At 35.7% G+C, this 25,990-nt stretch overlaps 1 protein-coding gene and 1 non-coding gene across 2 annotated transcripts; both read right to left on the bottom strand.

Moving 5' to 3' along the window:
* Nucleotides 1-1,731: 1,731 nt before the first annotated feature.
* On the bottom strand, nt 1,732-25,912 carry TMEM167A (transmembrane protein 167A). Its single transcript, XM_019462849.2, has 4 exons — nt 25,799-25,912; nt 15,613-15,722; nt 10,358-10,392; nt 1,732-5,637 (listed from the first exon to the last, which is right to left on the bottom strand). The coding sequence occupies exons 1-4, from the start codon at nt 25,799-25,801 to the stop codon at nt 5,567-5,569; spliced, it is 219 nt and encodes a 72-aa protein (XP_019318394.1). The 5' UTR covers nt 25,802-25,912; the 3' UTR covers nt 1,732-5,566.
* On the bottom strand, nt 13,037-13,171 carry LOC128778485 (small nucleolar RNA U109). The gene has a single exon (XR_008424071.1). It is a non-coding gene; the product is annotated as a small nucleolar RNA U109 (small nucleolar RNA).
* Nucleotides 25,913-25,990: the final 78 nt, after the last annotated feature.

Genomic DNA, 25,990 nt, shown 5'->3' with positions numbered 1-25,990 from the left:
AACTGCCTAGGGATTCAGGAACCATCTCAGTAGTTCCTACATCCAATTTCTAAGTGTTAACAGATTCAATTACACTTCTTTGAAAAGATGCTTGTGATAGTTAATACTTCAACTAGTATTGGAACTGCCAGTAGTATGAATGCAATTTTACATTGTGGGTTTAGAATTAAGTCACTGTATGTTTTTTGGCCTTGATTCACTTAGGGCTAAGAATGTGACCCTATATTGTGTTCTATAGCTCTCTTAATTTCATATTGCAGACTTCTTAAACATTATTTTATAAGTCAAAGAACTCTCATTAGTTTTCAAGATTTAATAAAGGTTCAACTTGTGAATAACACATTGATTAAAAAAGCAAGCCAACTTTATTAAATAATATCAAAAGAAAAATGCTATCTTGTGTTTTTTAGGAATCTAAATGAAATATTGAGATTATTCTATCTTTATAATTTTCAATTTCCAAGGTCAAATATTTTTAGTGTTACCCTGAGCCTGCAGGTCACTTTTCTTTAACACTTCAATACTGGAAATAATTCTTCAATGCTGGCCTTCTTGAAATCCTTCATGCCATAATGATTTCTTATTTCTTTTTAAACAGTATCCTTGCACATTTTTTCCAACATTTAGTCTAGACATACTACTTGATCAAAAATGTTGAAGTGACTCATAAATTACATGTTTTGGCAATTTGGCTACAAACCTTCAGTCACTATGCATTTGCTCGTAGGTTACTTCCCATATCAAATAAAGCTCAACCAGTAGTGGTGTCTGGGTATTTTGCAGTTCTCAAGTGGTCTCATCCTCCACATAATGTATGTGATTTACCCTTATTCCCAATATTTATGCTCCCCCCCCCCTCGCCCGATAAATCTTTTATGGTTAAGGATATTAACACAAACCCTCTGAATTGAAAACAGATTTTGCTTTCCCATTGTTAAATTCAATGGTCTCAAAGCCATTGTGAATAGTTTTGTCCTGAGTTAGAATCAGAAATTTAGTGATTTTTCTCTATAAAGCCTCAGATCAACTGGTAGTTGTGATTAAGCAGTGAGGGAGGTTAATATATATTGTTGGAACTAACTTAAGATACTGTTTTTCTATTCCTATCTAAATGCTTGTTGAGTTAAAAGTTCAACTAAAAAATATAGTTGCACCAATTCATTTGGTTAAGCAAATCCTTTCTAGTTATAGGTGTAATAAAAGTTTATCTGTGTGAATTCGGTGCTGGGAAGATAACAGAAAGTCCATGCCACGCAAAGCAAGGTACTTAGTACATATAAGCTTTTTTGTATTTCTCAATAAATGGTATAAATTGGCTGAATAATTGACTCTGAGGGACATTGCTCACAGGTAGATTTTGGACCAAATGTTTGGGTATCTGAAGGCTCACAGTGGAGGACAAAGTTGAAAGTAATTGTCAACAATCTGTCACTCTCATTCAGAATCCAATTTCTCCCATATCTGGGGGGAATTAATGACTTCATATCTAAAGAGAGTAATTTAGGCTCTTGAAAGTTCACTCAGAGAAACAGCAATAGAACAGCTTTAAGATGCAAAAAAACATAAAAACTTCTCCAAAAGAATCTTGACCAGCCATTAATTAAAATGCAGGTAAAATGAACAGAAACATTTCTCTATTCCCATCTCAGAAGGTGCCAATTTCAATCATTTAACCTCTAAAGAAACTGTTCTCACCCATCTGACAGTAAGACAAAATTGGGAGGCTGAGAGTTCATTTTGATTTTTATTACATACCACAGACATATTCACTAACCAGAGTAGGATGATGCTGTTCTCTTAAAATCACAGGAAATATTATTTCCACCTCCCCCCTTTTTCCTGATATTGGAGCTGCATTTCAGATTATTTTGGGATTACTTTAGGGTAAAGTAAAAGAAATCATGGAAGGCAGTGTATAAATGACATTATGAAGCTAAATGACATTATGAAGCTTGTAGTAACTTGCTGATTGAGACTAACAAGGCTGTATAAACAATGCTGATATTACTCAGTTGCTTATATTTTGAACATCTACCCTTTACCGGATTATGTGTGAAAAGTGGTCCCTAAGAATCTTCCATTCTTTGCAGCTTCCTATGGTCCAGGAAGTTCCCCAAAGGCTTCGAAAAGAGTACAAGTTCTTGCTTATTAGAAATCTTTTCTGTGCACCTGGGAAATGTTGACAGTGAAACCACTTCTGCTTCTTAGAATCATGGCTGCTTTGGGCATCGATGGAGTATGAGCCACTAAGAGTTCCTAAAATTATTTGACCTGACTAGTGTTACCTTGGCTTTATATACTATGCAGGAGAGTCTCTGGAGAGTATAGTATTGTATTCCTGGTCCAAATTAAGGCTGGCATGGATGTATTTAACCTTGTTTACACATACACCAAAGGAAGAACTTTTTTTTTTTTGAAGGTTTTTTGTCAGGTAGGAGGGAAAATACATGTAACTAATTTTGAGGTAGGTAACAGACAGAAGTGAGAAAAAAAAAATAGAAGACCCCCTAGGATCTAACCTCTGTCCACCCTTTTAGGCTTATGTCTTAATACGCCTCATGTGGCACAACAAGCTAGGGACTTAGAGTCCATAAATATACCACTGGTGCTTTTGCATACTGCTCTTCATTCAGTGTAAGCACTGCTTCTCGGGAAGGAAATTCTTACCTCTACGGTGTCACCCTTATTTTCTCCTAGAATCCTGGCATTATCTGTTATAAATGCTATCACATTGCACTTTTGTATAAATAATCTCTCCCATCCACTGCATTAGGAACTATTAGAAGGCAGAAATTGTGTACTGGTTTTTCTGTCTTCAGTGATAACGTACTGTATGCACTCCATAAATGCTTCTTGAAAGAATGGTGATACATTCTATTTACAAGTGCTAGGTTTTTCCCAGAAAACTAGGCAGAGACCTGTTCGTTTCTCACTTTGTATACCTGGAGAAGTCACTTCATTCTGACCTCTGTCCTAAGATAAAACTAATGTGCATATTATCACGATAAAGGAATCTGTTACAAATTATGTATTGCTATTATCCCCAGTGTGAAAGGGCTAATTTTTTAATTTGAACATGGAGAGTGTCTGGCACAGTGGACATTAACAAGACACTGGACTTGAATCCAAATTTTTTTAAGTCACAGAGGGAATTCAGTTGACTAAGTGTCCTTTTAATTGGTCATCTTTTAAGAGTGCTTGGAACGAAGTCCTCCTGACATGGGCATAACTGAGGCCAATCAGGAACTTAGTATCAGCACAGAACAGTTTCCACGAGAGATGGAATCAAGATTCTAGAGCCAGGAAGTAGGTTAGGGAGAGTATTCAAGCCTTGCAACACATGGACTTAAGTGCCCACCATCCCATCCAGCTCTGTAGTAAGACCATGTGACAGAGGCAGCCACCTGATGCAAAATTGATCCTTAATCCTCTTCTGCATCCGACCACCCCACCAAGACCACAATGGGAATATCTGAATACTAAGTGGACCTAAAACTACCTACATTGCCCTTTGGGCTAGAGAACAGGATTGTGGTAACTCTTTGAAAAAAATACATTAAGGAAAGTGCTAATTGCTTTTCTTTACAGAATCCTGTATGTCCCTAACCTCCCAAGGAGTCACAATGTCTGGGGTCAGAAATGAGCTGCCTCCCACTCTATTAAGCATATACACACAGCACCAAGTTTTATATGCTACCACACATTTTTCAAAGAAATTATTTCTTCCTCCACTTTCCACCTACCTCCTCCAAAATGTCAAAATTTCAGAAATGTCTTAGAACTGATTATCTAGAATATTCTTCCCTTTATTCATACCACTCGTATTGGATTTGGATTTGTGTTAGCACATAAAAAGATCAGTTGACATAGCTTTTTGGAAAGTCTAGCTTGCAGCAGAGTTGGACAACAGATGGCCACTCAGAAACCAGCCTCAGAAAGGTGACATGCTCTGCATGTATATGCTGATAAGAGTCCTATTTTTAGGACACCCGGAAAATTCTTGACCTTGTGCATAGCCCAGGAGAAAGACAGTTCAGAGTACACACAATGACCATAGCCTGATTCCTGGTCTAAAGCAAAATAGACAACTTTTTACCAGTTACTTAGGCCAAAATTGTAAAATAAATATATAGACAGCCTACAGCAGCTTTTACCTTTTGCAAAAAAAGCAGGCAATGCATCACAAGCTTTTCTTACACGTTTCCTAGAATTCTTTTCAAGTACTTTAAAGTGGTCTTTAAAAAAGATGGCTTTCAATTCCATACTTTGTTTCTGCAGAAAGAGCTAGTGGCAGACTCATTTTCAAATAATTCTAAATAATTTTCTTTTCTTAAAAAGAGAAAAGGAATTAATAGCTAAGGATAATATCTAATTAGTACTACCTATGATGGGCAATTTTTAGCTAAGATATTTAAGTTCCCCCTAGCTTTGAAATTCTAACAGGATTTCAGTTAAACCTTAAAAAAAAAGGAACCTATGACCTTTTAATAACTGCTCTACTGCAAAATTTATGTCATATTCCAAATGTTTCTCTTGCTTTGATGAAGGTTATTGAAGGTCTTTATTATCAAAACTCAAAGACACTTATGCCAAGGTATACAGACAAGCAGATTTGAAAACTGGTTACCATCGCCTACTGAGTTACACAAGCAGATTTCAGTTCAAGATGACACACAAAAAGTAAACTAGATTTAAAGTGCTGTATTTAAAAACAAAAAAATTCAGTTTGCATTTTGGGGCAATTAAAACTGGAGACCTGACACTAAAAAGAAAGACACATACAGGGTTATCATTCTGAATTGTTCTATTTTGCTCTTTTCACTCTAAGAATGTAGTCTTATTCATAGAATGACAGCTGGTCAATTTATTCGTAAGATATTTATCCATACTTATCTAGGCTACTGGACCAGTCATCTATTCTAAACTTTTATGTTACATATGGACATTTTCTCAATAGTACTCTTAAGTCACATCTCATTTACCTTAAGAACCACACAGGCTTGTTTTAAACAGTTGAAATGCCTGTAGTACACTATATAGTTTGCTTAGATGTACTCTGTTAATGGTCTGGTGTGGCCACAGGAAAAGCAAGCATTATTAAATATGAATGCAATCCTTACCAACACAAATTGAACCTTTTTTTTTTTCCCCCAGTAAAAAAGCTAGCCCAGAAAAATGTCTCATTCTATAAAGATTAATCATTTCCAAATCACAGTGAAAGGAAGTGGAGTAATTTACCAATTTTGTTTTCTATTCTATGTCTTAAGAGATACCTCACTAAAAACTGGTATCCGACATAACAGAATAACATTTGCAGAATGTAATATTGTAGTGAGAATACAGAGGTTGATTGTTACAGACATATTAAACTCTGCGTATTAAATGGTTACATCCTATTTACATAGAACATTGGTCCAATAACAAAAATAGATAACAGCAGCTGGAAATTTATCTCATTCAATGTTCAGAGATAAAAGGGTTAACCATTCTTTCCATTATTTTCTATAGATAAGTCCTTTTTTCATACTGTAATCCGATGGCAATTAAATTCTGATATTTTTCCGAGCTACTGTATGAAGAGAATGCTGAAAGCCATCACTATACAGCATACTGCAACGTAAGGACTCTTCCGTTCACCTGTTGGAAAAAAGGGAGATATTCATGTTGATTCACTGAGTGGTTAACATGGATATGATAAGGTTATTACTTATTATGGGAGAGGGATATAGAAGAATCAAGATAAAGTTCTTGCCTAGAAGGCCCACACATTTGGGGGGATGGCCAAAACAAGAACTAGATATAACATAAAAGCAGTACAACACAGAATGAGCTAAATTACACGGATTTATTTCTAAGACCACCTCCTTTTCATGTGTTTAGAAAACCCTTAATGCACCATTCCTATGCCACTGCATAAACCCAGATATTGAAAAAATACAACACAGAATGTAGGACAGAGATCCAAGAGAAACTATCTCAAACAACTCAATTAAGGCCAAAAAAATCGCTTATTTTTTCCTTTAAAAAAGGAAATTTCTACCTATGAAAAGAAATTTGACATACAATTTTCAGCTATGTATTTTTTTCTTGATGGGTCGCAATTTACACACGAGAGTGATCAATAAAACTTCATGTAAGAAAGCAGACATAAAATACAAACCAAGAAAGACTTATCGACAGGGAACTGATGGTTGAGGGGAAGTGAGCAGGGAATGGGTGAAATAGGTGATGGGGATTAAGGAGGGCACCTGTGATGAGCATTGGGTGGCATATGGAAGTGCTGAATCATCATACTGTTATACCTGAAACTACTATTACACTGTATGTCAACTGGAATTTAAATAAAAACTTTAAAAAGAAAGGGTATATGATGCTTCATAAAGAAACATTTTAGAAAAACTATTTCTGACCTGGATTTCATATGAAATGATTTATAGTGTAGCTCTTGGGTTAGGAATGTAGAACTTAAAACAACCACTTTTATAAGAGTCAATTCTCACATGTGTTTAAAAAGTGTTTGTATTTGGAGAACTTCCCTCCCATGAAGCAGAATGGAGATGGCTTGTGAAACTGTCTTGCAAACAGATTAGAGATTCTGTGATTGAATTATCCCAACGTCATCTTGTTCTTTTCCTGTTTGTTCATTAATTGAATGGCTGTACAGTTCCACAAAGCACCAGACATTTCTGCTGCTCTGAGGGTGTGAAAGAAAGGAAGAAGGAAGAGCGAGTGACATGCTATTTCTAGAAATAATCATGGCATATACCTGGTGTCCTGTAGTAGAGATTGTATATGCTCCCCTCACTTGTGCTTTTCTATGGTGTCTAAAATCAGCTCCCTCCCAGTAACTAAGTTCCTTTGGTGATGAACCATTTCATTTGGTAAGTTAACTACCTCTGGCAAATGCCAATCTTGACCATTCTCATCAACTAAAATCCTCAAGGTCATTTTCATTTTCAGAGCTTCCTCAAAGAGCTCACATCATATTGTTATTAACTTTATATCTTTGTGTCTGCTCAATGACAGTGTTCATAGAAGATATTACACACATACAAATAAAAGAAACATTTGGTGTTTTTCTATCCAGAGACATTTAGGGGACTGCTTTCAAGCTAAAGGAAATTCTAAAAAGTAAGACAACAGCATTTTCACAATGCCACTATCTCAATTGGAAAAAAAAAATCTTTTAAAACTAAAAAATAACTTGGGACATCATTTTTAAACAATGTTAATTCTTTTGAGGCAATACCCAAATTATCAAACAAAACCAAACTATTCAGACATAGTTTTCAAGTGGATTTCATAAGCAAGCCAGTCACTCTAGTTAGGGCTAGATAATCTCATTGTCTAATACAGTCTTATTAAACACCTAAAAGAAGAAATTAAATTGCCCTGAATTTTCCATCTGCTGGAGATTAATTTTTGAGGAAGTTCTTCTCTTCCTCATCTTCCAACTCAGAATGCTATAATTTACATATGGGTTTCATTTTCCTGTTTTTAATTTTCTTAAAAGAGATTGCCATGTGGTAGAGCTAAACATCTTTGGTGAACTTGTGTAAGAATGTTACTTCTCGTCTGGTCTTAGGTCTGTCTAAGTGAATGTGAAACAGTTGCTGTAACGTGATGTGTAACATGGTAAGATGATTTGGCTGGGCCTTTTCCCATTAAAACTGCATCCTTTCTTGGTGGATATATTCTGTGTCAAGATAAGAGAGGAGTATATCAGCATTAACATTTTCTGAGCCATTTTGCCAAAATGAAAAGCTAATGCTTACACATAAGTGGCAAGAATGCATAGTTTAACTGAACCATTTAACCTAAGGCATTCATACTGTTAAGAGAAACAATGAAGACAATAACTGACCAAGCAAAAAGAAAAGGCAGTTTATAATCAGACAATAACAATGGATGATACTGAAGGCAATCATTAGGAAAGCTACAAACTAAACGCCTTAAATCTTCAGTTATACTTCGAAGTAACCATTGTGAAAAGTGTCACCTGGGTAGGCTACTGAATGAAGCTGTACAGACTTCTCTAATTTATTATATAAAATGGATTTAAAATACCTTGATACTTAATTTAATACCTTAAAGAACTTTTATTTATGACTTAGCAACTTCATCCTATTGAGGTGAAAGCTCTTCCCCCTCACTGCAGACTTTTTATTTTTACCAATGAACTTTCAGTATTACTTTGACACAGAGACTATGACTCTATTAGGACAGTTTTGTTCTTCCATTATGTTCTCTCTTCGCAGTTTCCTTGAGGGTTTCTTTCGACTCTGTCCTTGACAATATTGTTTCTTTTTCTGGGTAACTTGGCTTTGAAACGACATTAATTTGCATATATTTACATTTGCTACTCTCTATCAATCAGCATTAGCCATCAAGGGTGCTCTTCTCTTTATCGTTCCCTTTGTTATTTTTCAAGTGATTAAGATTTCTACTGTTATTTCAGGCTTTGTGCTGTTGAGTTGCACTAGATGTCAGGTAAGGCTGCACCACAAATCTCTGCAAATCTAGGTTGGGCCCTCTCAACTCTGGTACTACTGACATTTTGGGCTAATTCTCTGCGAGGGGCTGCTCAGTGCATTGTAGGATATGTAGCAATATCAATGACCTATACTCAGTATACGTTCCTCCCCCATCTAGTTATGACAATCAAAAATGTCTTGGGGGGGAGGTGGGTTTAAATGTCCTGATAACTACTTAGCTAGGCTTTATCTGTGCTTTACAAACTCTCTGAAGTCAATTTTCTCCCTATAATAGAAGAATTCTCATGTCTATCACCCTAAGAGATAATAAAGTATGACAAAGAACAATGAGGAAGGACAGTTTAACATGTTAAAAGCACAGTGAATTCTCAAAAAGACGCCTGCTTCAGGAGTCAATACATTAGAATGAGGGCCTTGAAGGAAGTAGTTTTAGGTGCCTCTATACACTACTGTCATTTTCTGGCAAGAAATCTGGCTAAGGAATCTTAGAATCTCATCATAGCAGATTTTAAAAGGATTTCTATATAATTTAGTAGGATGCTTACAAGTTCTCCTGTTAATGGTTCTTGCCTATCACTAAAAGCTCAAGAGAAGAAAACTTGCTCTCTCATAATTATTTATTTCAGTGGCTAACAACATATGAATCTTAGAAGATGCTAAAGAATTAGAAACTCTCACAATGAATTTTTAGTCCTTAGTTGAGCCTAGCTTATACCTATAATATCTTCAGATATATTACACCCATTCTCAGGTATTCTTTAGAAAAATGTCTAGATATTACAAGAACTTAGTTTGTAGTTTTCAATCTTTAATCAATTTTGTTTCCTGTTATGAACCATCTTTTAAATTTTCCACATTTCTGAGAAGTGAATCCAAAATAAAACCTAATACTCTAAATAGAACACACATTATCTAAGGGACATGACTCCTAATTTTTCTCTATTCAAAGTGACTCGTTGGGGTAATTCAGGCTGTTGTCAGGTTGGCCAACTAGAGTAAATGTCAAATGTAGGAAAATTTGTCTTTGAAGTCTCATAACTTTATAAAAGAAAAAAGTAGTTATATATAAATTAAATATTGGGAAAATATTAAAATCAACCTTTTTTTTTGAGGGGGTCATGTAAATAATTCCAAGGTGGAGAAGAAATATTCATTTTCAGTCCAAGTGGAACAAGTACAAATGCTCTGAAATGTTTTGGAACCAGCGATGTTAAAAAGGGTATACTCTATTATTCAGGAATACTGGTAAACTGTATCAGTAAAATACATCTTAATTCATTCACTTGCCAATCATTTGAGAGTCTACTATGAGCTAGGCACTGTGCTAAATGTCATATACACACAGGGATGAGACAAGGGTATATTACTATCTAAACATAAACACAAAAACACCACAAATTTTATATGAAAAGTTAGAAGATAATCACATTTAACTTGAATCAGAACAAAACTCAGCTATGATCACATGAATTTGACAGGTGAAACAGTTATTGCTTTCTAAAAACAACATTCTAGGACTTAGCATAAGGCAGTAAAATGATTATGTTTAGACAGTTGGTTAGCAAGCCTTTCATTAGATGGGAAATTCATCCTTAGTGACCAAAACAGTACAAATTATACAGAGCAGCATACTGTATACTATATGCATGTGTGCATAAAACTATAAATGTTTGTCTGAAATCTCAACACCAACAAAGCATAGTATTTGATATGCGAATTAAGATTTTTTCTTGTATTTTCCATTTCCCTGTGTATGAAGTATTATGAGGTATCCACCATGTCTAGTTTTAGCACAAGAAAAAGTTTGGTGGAACTCTATAAACTTACAGCTGATGATGTGGAAGTTATAGAAGGACACTTACCAATTCTGGCGCACTTCCAAAATATACCCAACAATCTGCATAGAGTAAAAAAAGGAAAAAGTAGCTATTGTTTAGTGGGAAAAGTAAATCATTCTCTCAGTATCATATAGAGAATTCATTATACACTGGCATTTTCTCTTTTGATACTTTGCTTCAAAAACTGAAATTTATTTGATATTGAGCCACCATCTTTGTAGGAAAGGAGGCCACATGAACTTATCAACTGTTAGTGTACATAAATTGTCATAAACTGGGATATATGCAGTATCCTAGGTTAAACACACAGAAAATTAATATGACTGGCAAAAATTTGCACAGGGTTTTTTTGTAGAATTAATTCAGTCAACTTCAGTTGCTTTACTTTTAAAAGTAGAAAATACATATGCCAATTTGCATGAACATTAATTTTGAAAAAATGGTAAACGAACATTTGGTTGGTTTGGTAGGATTTTGACATTTAAAAATAAAACTCTCACACTAAAGAAATTACTTTTTACAGAATGTAGTTCTATATTTAAATACTTTATAGCCATGAACTCCAATGATAGCATTTGCATAGCTATGTCATTCAGTAAGAGAGAATATAAAAATATGTAGCTATGTTTTCTTTTTTTTTTTTTTTTTTAATTTTTTTTTTCAACGTTTTTTATTTATTTTTGGGACAGAGAGAGACAGAGCATGAACAGGGGAGGGTCAGAGAGAGAGGGAGACACAGAATCGGAAACAGGCTCCAGGCTCCGAGCCATCAGCCCAGAGCCTGACGCGGGGCTCGAACTCACGGACCGCGAGATCGTGACCTGGCTGAAGTCGGACGCTTAGCCGACTGCGCCACCCAGGCGCCCCTGTAGCTATGTTTTCAATATTAGTACAAAATCCTAGTTTGGGAACACTATATGAGTTAAATATGGCAATTAAAATACATACATTCTGGAAATAAGAATTACAATGAAAATGTTCATTTCAATTCTATGAATGAATATACTATGAGTTGAATACAAATTATGTGTATTTCACTTCTTTGGCATGTATAAAAAGTACTGCCTTTAAAAGAAAAGCAACCGAATCATTCAATGAATAGAGGTAGCTAAAAGATATAAAACATTGTAGGCAACTATTTTGTTGTTTTGACAAAAGAACAGAATTACAAATGGTATTATACATTGCTAAAAGTCAAGACAGATCAGCAGTACTTATTGCAGTGGGTTAGGACTGGTGTAACAATATCAAAATACTTAAATTTCAGGTAAATTGATATACTTTTTGCCAAAAGAGATGGCTGGCTGATGAATTATTGTATCTGAGTGGTTAAGACTGAAAGAAAATACTGCTTCAATTGAGTTCTATATGCATTCCTCCTCTGAAGTGTAACTTCCTGACCTCAAAGCAAAATGTCTCTTAGTTCAGATGATAGGAAATGGGCATAGATGTTTATTTTGAAGGATGGATATTCTGACAGGTGAAGCAACTTTCCTATAGGAATAAAAGGACAAAAATCAAACATATTCTTGGAAATAATGTAGGATAATAGAAGGGTCAGACTGTGCTTAAGTTTAATTCTACTTAATTGTTGCATTAACTCTGAACAAGTTATTTTCTCTTTAATAACACTCACCCTCATAGGGTTGTTATAAGGATTAAATGAGTTATTACACAGAAACTCTTCAGAGTAGTGACTAACATGTTCTGTGTTCAGTAAAAGACAGGTTAAAGGCACATGTGACAGTAACTTCAGATATCACTTAAAATTGGCTTACATTTCACCAAAAAATCAAAGGCAACTGGTTAGTGACATGCAATGCCATGGTTCTTTGACTGTAAAAATCTACTGAGTGGAACATGCACTGTGGATTTAAAGCTACTCTGGCTGAAGGATTCAGAGGCAGGATACCTGAAGCTCCTGCATGAGAAGCTTATAGTCCCAAAGAACATAATCTAAAATCATATGATCTTGAAAATCAGGGTGATTTCAGGTTTGCTAACCTAGAAATAACTCAAAGCATCATTAGGAAATTGTGATAACACGGTATATTAAAAGCTAGATACATGAAAAGTTTCCTAACTCAGGCAACTTAGAGATTTATCAGTATCACTTTGGCCTTTCCCATATATTTCCCTACCTAGACATATTTCTGTAATATGCTATTTATTAATTAATAAATAAATGCTATTCATTTAACACAGAAACTTTATTAGTTAGTAAAAACCAATACAATTATGCTGCTTGGTTTCTAGGGCTGTAAGCCAGTAAATATATCTGCTGATAGAACTAATCAGGTCTATGATAATAGGCAATGAGAAAAGTAGCAATCTTTTATTGCTGCTTTTTAGTTCTGTATTATTTGAAGCAGTAAAAAATTAAGTTGTTATTTTCAACAGTGAAGTCATCAAGAACCTGCTTTATCCAACTGGTCTCTATACATCTTTACTTAAACATGGAATACTCACTGTAATGAAAGGGCAGTTTATTATGAATCTCATAAAAATGCATATTGTAACAAAAGGACAATGGCCTGTAAAAATTTCTCCTGGAGAAAATATTTCTTATATACAAGTCAAAATAAAATGGGGCCTAACATTTATAGAAACAGAAACAAAGTTTAAAAAAAAAGCCTTTAAAGAGTTGAATGGACCAGTATATGCTTTACAGTACAAACAGAAGCATGCCATTTCTTTGCTCTTCTATGTAGGAGAAATATACTACTACTCAGCCTCTACTGTAAGGCTGGCAGCCCTGAGAACTCCTTTTTCAATGTAGCATGTAATGGATGTCTTCCTGCTCCCAAAGGAATGAGGAGCAGACATTTCCACATGCCATCTACTTTCTCCATAACTGTATTGGAAAGCTAAGTATTGTGACTAGTTTTTAATGAAATACTATGATTATTATTTTATTTTTAGAGAGAGAGTGTGCACATTAGCAGGGGAAAGAAAGGAAAAGGGAGAATCTTAAGCAGGCTCCACAGGAGCCCGACATAAGGCAGGATCCCAAGATCCTAGGAACATGATGTGAGCCGAAGTTAAGAGTTGGATTTTCAACCAACTGAGCCACGCAAGTGCCCTGTTATGTGATTATTTTTTAATGAAATAAATAAATATGTTATTAGGTAGGTGTTATGTAGTATATTCCAATACCAAGGAACAGATCAATGAGAATGTTTATTGGTTTCTAACATATGCTTTAAGTTAATCGTCAGGGGAGGAAAGGCTTCATGCACAACTAAGCAACACATAAGATTATACAACTTCAACAAACTGACATAGTACTATATAATTGCAACAAATGGACAAAGGATTAAAATGAATAAAGACTTAGTGCAAGAGGACTTCAGAGGAAAAAAAGGTGGAGTGAAGAGAAATCAATGTCTATGAAGGAAGAGGGGGATTGTCATAAAAACTGATGGACAAATAACCTCAGTATTGCTATTTTACCTAGCAATAGATTATCAGTTTATTGGAACAGGATCACGAGATTTTCAATATTCACAACTGATTAGAGCTTCTACTTATTCCTTTACACATGTCTGAACAACCCTAATAAATAAAAAGGAAGAGATGGTAACAAAAACCAAATAATTTAGATAATGGAATGTTTGGATAAATGCTAATTATGACCTGAAAGATAAAATGGAAGTAAAGGAAAGAGAAGCAATTATTACTTTCACAGTTGAGTATCTACCACCTTGCCTCTTGCAGATTTTTATTAGTGGAAAAGCAAAATTTGACTTTGCAGGATCCTAATCTGGCCTGATACAGGTTTGGAGACAATTATTCCAATGTGAAGTATTCTTTCAGCTTTTATTTCTTAAAAGGATTAAACAGATATAGGCTTTTATCAAGAAAGGAGTTTGAGTCCCATGTTGGGCTCTGTGCTGGCAGCACGGAACCTACTTGGGATTCGTTCCCTCTCTCCCCTCTCTCCCGTTTCTCTGCCTCTCCCCTGCTCACATGCTCATGTGCTCTCCCTCCCTCTCTCAAAATAAAGTTAAAAAAAAAAAAATGATTAAGAAAAGTATTCACATAAATTAATAAATATGCAAGGCAAATAAAATGTACACAGCTCCCACCACATGGTCTCTGTTTTTTAATATACTCTTCCTTTTGGTTTAATTCAACATGTATTTCTGTATTATGTTTTTTTCTTTTTTTAAAGCTTACTTATTTTGAGAGGGAGAAAGAGAGTGTATGCACACGTGTGCATGTATGGGGGACAAGCAGAGACAGAGGGACAGAGAAAATCCCAAACAGGTTCCGTGCTGTGAGCATGAGCCCAAACTAGACTCCATCTCAGGAACTGTGAGATCATGACCTGAGCCAAAATCAAGAGTTGGAGGCTTAACTGACTGAGCCATCCAGTTGCCCCATATTTCTGTATTGTGAATATGGCACTTAAAAATTTTAATTCTGTGTATCATATTAAGCTCAGATTTTTTTCAGGGTATGAACATATAATAAAACAGATGTGACATGCCCAAGACTTAATTTTTATTACTGTGTTAAGTTAGCTACATAAATTTCTCTAAAGATGTTTGCTTTATGATACTGACAGGGAGCTCATATGATTAGAGCAGTCTTACACTGGAGAGGGAATGTCTACATTATTATTTTTATGGACACAGTGCTTGCAAACTGTTAAATGCTTCAAAAACATAACTTTGTTTTTAATACCAACTTTACCAATTATTCTATAAAAAGTAAGGCGAAATACTGTCTTTGAAAGTACTAAACTGTATTTCTAATCCCAGAAAAAAACACAACTCTATCTTTTTTTAAATACACTTTTTTTTTTTAGTTGAACACATTTCAGGTTACTTCTGGTATTTATCTTTTTATTTAGTAAGATTCTATGAATAGAAAGTTTTCCGTTTTTAAAAAATATATTTTGTTAAAGTTTATTTATTCATTTATTTTGAGAGAGAGAGAGGGGAAAACTTGAGCAGGGGAGAGGCAGAGAGAAAGGGAAAGGGAATCTCAAGTAGGTCCTGTACTGTCAGTGTGGGGCCTGGCATGAGGCTCGAACCTATGAGCCATGGGATCATGACATGAGCTGGAACCAAGAGTTGGACACTTAACCGACTGGGCCACGCAGCCATCCCCAAAGTTTTCAGGTTTTGAAAAATAGAGGAGAAAATAATGCAAAAAGTTATTATAAAAATAATTTATATATAGGAATTAAATTATTTAATGTCTTTTATGGTAATTTACCCTCAATGTCTATAAGAACTAATATGGGTTATTAGATATCATTAGTAACATACCCAGTTTTATTTCTGTCCAGGAGGCTGGGTGCCAAAGATCGGATATAAGCACAGGTACATATAAGCAGCAAGATTACAGTCAACAGACTCTGAAAATTGAAAATGGCAGACTAAAAAAAGAGAAAAAGAAAAATTATTATCATAAGAAAAACTGCATAGGTAAAAAATGCCAGACAATTCCATATTAAGAATCATAGTTTTGTTCTTCAAAAAAGGCAAACAGAATGACATGTCTGAGAATACTTAAAACCCCAAATCATAAGGTATTCAGAGAGTGTACTTTCCTCTCCATTCTTTGGGCTAAGGAATGCAGAAGATGCAACAAAAATTCTAAATTCAAGAATTTGAAAACATTACCAAAAATGTCATGAATCCAAGGAACTCACCAAAACTCAATCATTATGTAATTAATACAGATGTTCTAGGAACCCAGACTTTGAGGCAGGACAGAGAGTCTCCATGCTCTGCCTGTAGCTGGCCATAGGACTTCAGCTGAATCACTGACCTAAGGCTGTCTTTCACATCTGTAAACCTTGGTGGACAGCGGGGATATAGACTAAATGATGGCTCAAGTTTCTTTCAATTCTTAAATTCTTTTAGAGTAAGAATGTTTTAAATTTAAGCAATCATGTTCCATGCATTGACTAATACTAGGCTATTAGGTTTTGGTGAAAGAAAACCACTTGCTCTTTCACTGTTGGTTCTTTAAAAGTTATTGAAATAATTTAACACAGGAATGATTGGAAATCACAGTTTTTCAGTCAAAGTAAAATGGAGGCGGGCTTAGTGTACTCAAAATTCAGCTCAAACATCATCTTTTCCAGGAAGTTTCTTTGGACCTATCTGCCTCCCCTCTCCTATTTCATAAAAAACTCTCCTTTCTGTTCCCACACAAACTGTTACACATTTTATAATACTCATCCCTGAAAGTGGACATTGCCTTATCAGACTCTGAACTCCAGCACTTGACAAGGCACCTACCACAGAGCAGACCAAGAAGTAATGGCTGAATAAATAAAACAAATTTTTGAAGGTGCAAGAATACCACTATATAAATAATAAAGAAAAATTGCTTCCATTTTACACAGGTAGATAAAATATATCCATCTTACACAGCAGCTAGCAATACGCTTAATTAGTAAACCCAGAGGCACCTCCCATAATGTCAGAAAGTTAAAGAATAGGAGTTATAAAAATTTTTTGAGAAAGGCAAAATTGTTACTTGTAAATGTTAAGTGCTACCTGAAAATCCCAAAAGAATTTAGTGAAAAACAATTACAGACAATAAGGGAATTGGGTGTGGCTGGGTACACAACTTAAATATTTAAATCAGCAGCTTCATGACTATTACCAACTGGTTGAAAGACATAATGGAAAAAAAAAGTCTTTATTTGTAACAGCAACTAGAATAAAAAGCTGAAATATCCAGGAATAAGCCTAACAAAAAATGCAGTACTGGCATTAAAGAACAAAATTGACAAAACCTTTAAACATACCGAAAAACATAAAATTAGAATGGAGTGGTATATGAGGTTCTTACACTGGAAGGTATCATCATAAAGCTAATCTGTAAGTTTAAAGTGTACTCAACACCAACCAGTTATTTTCAAAATAGACAACTGACTTTGAAGTTCATATGGAAAAATAAAGCAAGAATAGCCAGAAGAATCCTAAAAGAACTAGACATGTCAGAAGCTGTCAATATTTTTTAACCTCTTATATGTTTTTATGACAAATATGTACAAACTATTTAAAACATTAAGATAATTACATGTTATGTGCCAATATTAAGGAGAAAAAATACTTATGTACAATGACAAACAGTGGGGAGAACAGTACACAAAATTCCATAATCAGTGTATCTTTAGCTATGTAAACCTTACACAAGCAAGAGGGGAGAATGCAGTGATTATCTCTGGAAGGTTTTTAACCCAATTCTCAACTTTTCTGGATTTCTCTAATTTCTTAAGTGTTATATTTATAGTCTGAAAAAGATAAAAATGACTTGCATTATTAATAGTTGTTTTGCTTGCAAATCATTTCTTAATGGATACACAAAGGTAAAGTTTAATATGGCTTGGTTTTTTTTGAACTGGATTTTAATTTTACATCTGTGAAAACAAGTGATACACATTTTATAACTTAAGTCAATAAATGAACTCTAAAGACAAATTTTATATAGAAAACACAGTATTTCACAATGCTTGTCTTTTAAAGACTGTATTTTGAACATTATGAATTTATTGATATAATATTTGATAACCTCATGAAATATAAAGCACAGATTTCTTTCCAGCCAAAGTAACTAAACATGTATTTAGTATCTATGGTGTCTGAGGCACGAGGCTAGACACAGGATTAAAAAAGACACAGCAGGATTCCTTCCCTTCAGGAGTTTACAGCTAATGATAACTGATATTCACTGAGAGCTTCTTTTGGATTATCTTGTTTATCCTGGTATATTTGAGGTAGGTGTTACTAATACCTTTATTTTATACATGAGACAACTGAGACATACAGCATTTACAATCAAGTTAGAACAGGTCATGTATTTTTAACAAGTAAACAGCAACTCCTTGTAGCGTATGTAAGTGGTTAGTTACTAAGCCATGCGGACAAAAAAAATGCTGGTTTCATAAAGAAAAGTCAGGAAAAGCTTCAAGAAGAAAGCAAGGACTGAAGTCAAATCATGAAAGGGCACAATTGGATTGGCAAATAGACAGCAGGCTCCAGAAGAGACGAGAGCATGGAAAACATCCCCACAGAATCGAGAACTTGCATGTTCAGGGAATAATGAGCAGACTTACTGTATTAAGCAAAGGACCTATGCAGTAAACTGGCTGGGAAATCAGTTTGCCACATAGGTTTATCGCATTCCTAATGGAGTATCTAAATCTCCCAATTTTGCAATGTGTACTTTTTCCTTCCCTAAATGTCTAGTTAAAAAAAAAAAAAATGCTTAAATGATAGGATGTCTGGGACTGGTTTCTAAATAATCCATTTTGTGTGATGGGAGGAGTGTGGTTGATGATGAAATGCTGAGTATATGAGGCTTCATTATACTCTTCTTCCTACCTTTGTATGTTTGAATTTTTATATAATAAAAGAATTTAAGGGGCACTTAGAGACATGCCTGTTATTAAAGAATTGGAATGTGTATGTATACATTTGTGTGTGAAACAATTTATAAATGAAAACCAGTTACAAGTGTGCAATATAAGATACAGACAACTTTGTTTCTAGGGTTTATAGACCCTAAGATTTAAACAAATAATCTTAGGTGGTATATAGTCTTTTACATGTACTCAGACTGACCAAAAAAGAATGTTTCAAACATCCAGACATTAGCCTACCACTGCTTAGTGTACCTAAGTATTCCTTTTAAAGCTTAGCATCTGTTGTCTGCCGACATAAAATTTTAGTCTAAGGTTTAAAGGAAACCGATGTTCCTGTTATTGTAGCAAAATAATTAGGATTTGTTTAAAATGTTATTAAAATGTTATAAAATTAAAATGTTATTAAAATGTTATAAAGTTATAAAAATGTTATTAAAAAGGAAGAAGCTAAGATTACAAAATAGAAAAGAAGATTTAAAAAAAGGTGATAAGGGAAATAAAGTTAATTTACTGTTTTGTTCAGATCATGACATGTTTTTCAAGGTGCTCTGTGTTTCTGCAGACTATTTTTGCCTGCATGGTGAACTGACTCAAACTTCTGGTTTCAACTTGAGTCCCCCCTGTGAAGTCTTCCCTGTCCCCACTTGCTACACCAAGCAGAGACTGAGATAATTGTACAGGTGTATATATATATGATAGCACCCATCAAACTGTAATGGTCTCCTCTATTTTATTGAGGTTCTTATCAACCTCTTGTGCCTATTAAACAGAATAGTACACAGAAGTCACTGAAAAATGCTGAATGAACAGCAACTTGAAAACTGCAAAATAACGAACAATTTTAACAAATTCAAGAGCATATTTAAATCCCAAATCACCAATGTATGCTATTTAAAAAAAGCGTAGATTAGACTGTTGAATATTTTGTTAACTATTCCAGAGAAACTGCCACACACTGCTCTGCATTTATATTTACTTATCAATGGTATTTTGGAAAATGCAAATGGAAGAAGCAATACCCTTACGTTTGTGTTAAGGGCCCAGGCTGTAGGGTAAAATCAAGGCCCAAGGTTAATTCCCTCTCAGTATCTAAACTTTGTTTGATCACCAACTGGAATTCAAAGAAAGTCCTACCAAGAAGCCAGCTTCACAGTACTTGCATATGGGACAATGAGTGTTCTGACTCTGCCTGGATGACTGAGTATGCTAGCTGGCTGGCAGAAAATTCTAGAACCTCAGATAATTCTCAAGTCTAAGGCTTATTTACATAATTTTCAGTCAGACAATACCAGGGAGTTATACAGTGGTACGCTACCCAGTTCAACATCAAATAATTCACGTTGCAACCAAGGAGTTATAAATCATTCCTTTTGGAGGCTCTAGGGAAAAAAAAATCTGTTTTCTGGCCTTCTCCAGTTTCTAGAGGCTTTCTGCAATTCTTGGCTAATGACTCATCACAGGGACCTTGATACTTCTTTTGTGACTATGACCTGACTGCTTATTTTTTTTTTTTTTTTAACATTTATTTTATTTTTGAGAGACAGAGCATGAGCAGGGGAGGGGCAGAAAGAGGAGACACAGAATCCAAAGCAGGGTCCAGGCTCTGAGCTGTCAGCACAGAGCTGACATGGGGCTCGAACTCACGTACTGTGAGATCATGACCTGAGCCAAGGTCAAGAATTGGACGCTCAACCGACTGAGCCACCCTACTACTTACTTCTTAAAGGAAATCTTATGATTAAATTTCTCTCTGTCCCCATAATTCCAGATAATCTTCCCATTCGAGAATGTTTAGCTTAATCCCATATGCCAGTTCTCTTTTGCTTAATAAGATACCATATTTACAGGGTTTGTTTTTTTGTTTTGTTTTTGAAGTGGTGGAGGGCATTCTGTCTACCATACCTAACAAATACTTTTTATTAAGAGGCATCCAATAACATTCCCTCAACTCAGGGCTACCTATGACACTCTCTGGAGCATAACCTCAAATACAACCAGGACAGTAATACTTGGGGTTGTGGATCACAGCAGCCTTGCCTTTTGACCATTAGTCTGAGAGTTGTGTTTATTCTTCGAAATGATACGGTGGGGATCCTAAAATATTTTTCTCCGAAGGCCCCTTTTATTATCCCTCCACACTCCAGCCCTATCTACTACTCACAGCTGATCAGACCTTCTGATATGCTTCAAATAATTAGTGCTATTGTACTAAATCAAATTATCCAAATGTGAAGGAAATAAACTCAACAAGTCACTTTGTATAACCATTCTGAAGTAAATTACAATTTGTTAAGCAATCTGAAATAATGAAAATAATCCAGACTTTCATCTGGCCACCACTAACGAAAAAAATTTATCACTGAATTGATGCAGAATGTTTGATGCAAAGCTTAGTGCTGAAACAAAAAAATTACCTGTGATGTTAACACATCTTTTAAAAATTCCCTAGTCTCAAGTCAATTTGAAAAGTTAGGAATATTTATTTCAGATTCAATTTTTAATCATTTTATCTATGAAGATACAATTTCTTATTTTTAGTCATTCCTGAATATTAAAACTGTCTTCATTAGGTTTGTATATAAAGGGAAGAGTTCAGCGTAAGGTTTTGTTTTTAGACATATATATAAAAATAGTCTAAGAAACCACCCAAAACATTAGGAATAGAGGGAAAAATAGGAGAAAAGATCCCAGCAGTATAAAGGCACAAAGAAGCAATGAGAAAAGCAGCAGAAATATACATATTAATAGGCTGAACAGTTCTTTGGTGTGCTCAATGACTGGTTGCTAACTGTACTTAATCTGCAGAAAAGACTGCCTAAGCCTACGGTATTTTCATTAGTCCTGGATCACTTGAGCTCCTTGTAGCTTATTTATTTTTATCATTATCAAAACAAATTGTTTAACCAATTTATTGATTAAGGGCCTTCCTTATAACACTGTCTGGGGGCTTCAAATGTTGATTGCCTCTTATGTGGTAAGTGACTGACATATTCTTCCAGTTTTACTGAAATTCACTTTAAAACAAGAACTGAATACCAAAGACTTAAACTTTTACAAGTCCAAATAATAATAATTTTAATTGTTTTAATACTTACTGCTTTTACACAAAAGTAGTGATTTATCCCTCTCCAGAGGTGGAAGGAGACCCCAGAAATGATATTTGACCTAACTGTGATAAAAATTATACAGCACTGCAAAAGTGGGTCAGCATTTTATCATTTACAATTCTAGGTCAGGCCAGCATTTTCTAACTAGTTTCTACTTGTAAATTTATAGGTAACACTATTTGCTCTTAGAATAGAAAACATGGAAATGCAGGAATAAATGAAGCCTGTATATAAATGTGCAAACACTTGCCCCACACAGGTGACCACAGGTGATTACTAACATCCATTAACACACAGAAATATTAACATTTTCTTTTGGTGTTGTTAGCACCTAAGATCAATCTTTGTTGCTTACTGTAAGGCAGCACTGAAATTGTACCAAACACACAAATTATCTTGGTGTCAGATGAAACCAAGAAACCAGGATTGCTTAATGTTTTAATGTTAAATACTGGTCTCTCAACATGAGTGCCTACTAAACATTTGGATTATTTAGGAAATTATCCAAGTATATAAATTTGTTCTTGGATAAATCCATTACCTCTACATAGCAGTTTAATTTCAATTGTAAAATGAGGAGCTAGAGTAAATAGCCATTTGATCTTACTGGTCCTCTTTCAAATGGTAGAGAGAGACCTTTTCTACTTCCACTTTCCACTTAAAATTAAGAACTTTCATGGCTATGAGGAAAGCTACAGTCCAGAGAAAAGCACCTCAATTCTGTTCTCCATTGGCAACACAGATGGTCATTTGCACTTAGTTTCATCTCACTGTCATGGTATCTATAATGCATTTACTGTGTTTGTATTGCTTAGTTTCCGAGTGATTTTATGAACGCCACAGATCTAAATATAAAGCAACAAGGGGATCAAAGGTGTTAATAGGAGAATGCATACATAACTATGGTGAGCAGTAGGCTTAAAAAAAATAAAGCAAAAAATACTTCACATGTTGTTGATAATTTGATAAGACAAAAGTATTCCAAAGGACAAAGTACAACTCCTGTTATGAAGAAAAGTGTTCTGACCATGAAATCAGAAATGTGGCATGAAGCTTGGCTGTTCATAAGAATCACTTGGAGCTTTTAAAGACTATCAATGCCCAGATTTGGACTGAATTGGTTGGGCATTGAATTTCTCAAAGTCCTTTCCACTACACGTTATTTCTCTTTATCATCTCAGACAACACATTGAATTTGCTTATTTAATAATCTCCCCCAGTGGAATGTGAACTCCTTTAAGACACAGGGCAAGACTTTGTATCCTCAGACTTGCAATCATTTGAGGACTAGCTAACTGCCATTGTGATGTAGATATCAAAAGACCTGGTTATCTACTTCAGAAACTTTAGCTAGAAAGAAATAAAGGTCACAAGGTATTGCTGTTTTCTGCTACGCTGGAGGGATACTGGAGATAATATAAAGGACTATAGACCCCAAATGAGATCCAGGAGAAAACAGAAGGAGAAGGGAAGGTTTCTTATGAAAAGATGAAACTTGAGATACATCCTGAAGGATGTTAAGAGCTAGGGAGAACAAGGCATACTGAAGTTCTTAAAAGTATTCATTCATAAGTGATATAGTTATCAGATTGTGTTCTAGTAGTTGTAAATAATTATGGCTGATAAACCTTTTATGGCTGTGAAATTGCATTTTAAAAATGGATTCATTAAAATACAGTAATTCAAATTTAAGTCATGATCACTGAGTTACCTCACAAATACACAAGTTGAGGTGCAAATTCAAAAAGGAACTTCATTGTGTAGCTCTTCGAACTACAGGGTACTTGCTTTCTCAAAAATGCTGACATTCTAAGCTCAGAGGAACAGAGCAGGAAAGAAATACTAACCACCTGGCAGTTGTTTCTATTATCCATCCATGTAAGATTGGCATACTTGAGAGCAACAAATCACTAAGACATACTTTATCTTCCATTATGTTGTTTTTATTACCAACAGCATGAAGATTTCTGGCATCTGGATATTAAAATAAATTTGAGTCTTGGCTCTACTAACTACTAAGTGTACAATCCCAAGCAGGTCAGTCTCCTTGTGTTTGACTTCCTTCACCTGTAAACATCTACTCAGACATTATAGGCTTGAAATAAGACAGTGCTTATAAGTTGATTTTTTGAACACAGCCTGGCATACAGCAAGTGCTAACGAGAGCTATTCTTGTTACTTTTGAAAAAACAAGTATGGCTAGACAGTTTAAATACTGATGATCTTAAACACATTATCTGTCTTGCTATTAGCTAGATCATAAGACACTAAGATGATGAAAATAATAGATCTTTGACTTGTACTAAGAGTAAAATAATTCAACCTTAACATCTATGAAGCTATGCAAGAATTAAGAGTAACTGTCTCTAGGGCCACTTGGCTGATTCAGTAGGTACAGCATGTGACTTGCTCTCTGGGTCTACCCCGCATTGGGGGTAGAGAGTACTTAAAAGAGTAACAGACTCTACCATTTTTAAATTGAAAAAAGGAAGATTTTCTAAGTTCAGCAACAGTTCACTAATGGCAATCTTTAAGAGCAAGTGTAGGGCCACCTGGGTGGCTCAGCCGGTTAAGACTCTGAATCTCGATTTCGGCTTAGGTTATGATCGCAGGGTTTGTGAGTTCAAGCCCTGCGTCCAGCTCTGCGCCAACAGCACAGAGCCTGCTTGGGATCCTCTCTCATGCTCTCAAAATAAGTAAGTAATTTTTAAAAAATTAAAAAAAAAAAGAGCAAGTATATTCATCCGATTGTGTGGTACAGAGGGAAAGAAGCTGGAGTAAATTCTTGGCTCAGGAATGAATAACCTCCCAATAAACTGCCATCTCCTCTGTAAGTGGTAATGTTCTCCAGGCAAGACCCTGTGATTTATGCCCCATCTATAATCAAAGTAGTTGGAGTAAAGCAAGAAACAATTAACGAATTTTCGATTAAATGTCTAAGGGTTTAGTATTGTATGGGTTTCCGCAGGAACTTCTGGAACATAAGCTCAGCAACTTTCACCCCACAATAGCTTTTTTTGAGTCATGGTTTCTTTTGATACTATAATCAAAGACATGCATCCTTTCCCCAGAAGTATGCTCATAAATGCAACATTTGGCCTGTGGATTTAATTAAGTGCACCATGAGGTCCTGGTGTAGAAGCTGCTGGCATTTACTATAACAAAAGTAAAATGGCTTCAGATATAGCTTGAGAGATTTCACTATTACTAATACTACTACATCTTTCCTCCCGCCATGCTGGCTTTAACTCTTTTTCTCTGCCTGGAGATGTAAGTATTTCTTTTGCAAACTCTCATGACTCGTTTTAAGCTTTCCTAAGAGGCCCAAACTATCAAAGGAATCTGTAATAACACAAAATAATACATAAAACTTTAAAAAGGTGTGGGGAAGGAAGATCCCAGGCCAGGCACCACCTCAAGTACATTCCTGTGAAAACCTGCTTCTGCAGAGATCGCCAATCATTTAAAATCTACTGTTTGTAAAAGAGTATCGTTAAGACTGAAAGAATGGAGTAAAAGGGGCCTGAAAGGTCACTAACCCAACAGACAAAAATTAAGGTGTGGGCCAGGCCCGTGGGGCATTAGAGGACGCAAAATAACAAGCGCGAAGTTGAGAAGCTCTGTCTCCTAGAGTCAATAACCACAAAGAGTACATTTAAATGATTGGGTTAAGCCAGACCAGCGAATTCCTTTGAACCAAGTCAGAAAAGTGGACTCTGCGGGAGAGGCTGGGACCGGCGGCCGCGGGGTCTTTCTTGGGCGGTCGGCCCCGGTTCTCCTTGTTGGGCTTGCAGGGACCACATGGTTCCCGGGCCTGTGCATCTTCCGAGGCCGGCAGAATCAAGCTAGTGACTGAACTCCCAGGCCCGCACACCCAGGGCCGCCGTCCAACCCTCCGGCCCTAGCTCGCGCCCACTACCCCTTCACAAAGCTCAACTGCGACCCCACAGCCCCAATTCTTACCATAGTGAGGCCGGCGAAGCCCCAGCCACATCACCCTTCCGGGCGCAGGGCGGAAGAGGCGTGCCCACCCCACTTGCCCTTCTCGTTCCCTCCCCGCGTTCGGTTGGGCCTGTCAGGGCACCTCCTCCTGAGCCGCGCGACCCCGACACTAGGATAGGTTCCTTGCAACCGGAAAAGGCAGGAGTTAAGAGA

Source organism: Panthera pardus, unplaced genomic scaffold (assembly GCF_024362965.1).
Source record: "Panthera pardus isolate Hobbes unplaced genomic scaffold, ASM2436296v1 HiC_scaffold_2, whole genome shotgun sequence".
Taxonomy (NCBI): Eukaryota; Metazoa; Chordata; class Mammalia; order Carnivora; family Felidae; genus Panthera; species Panthera pardus.
Note: the sequence above shows the minus strand (reverse complement) of the source record. Positions and strands in the feature narration are given on the sequence as shown.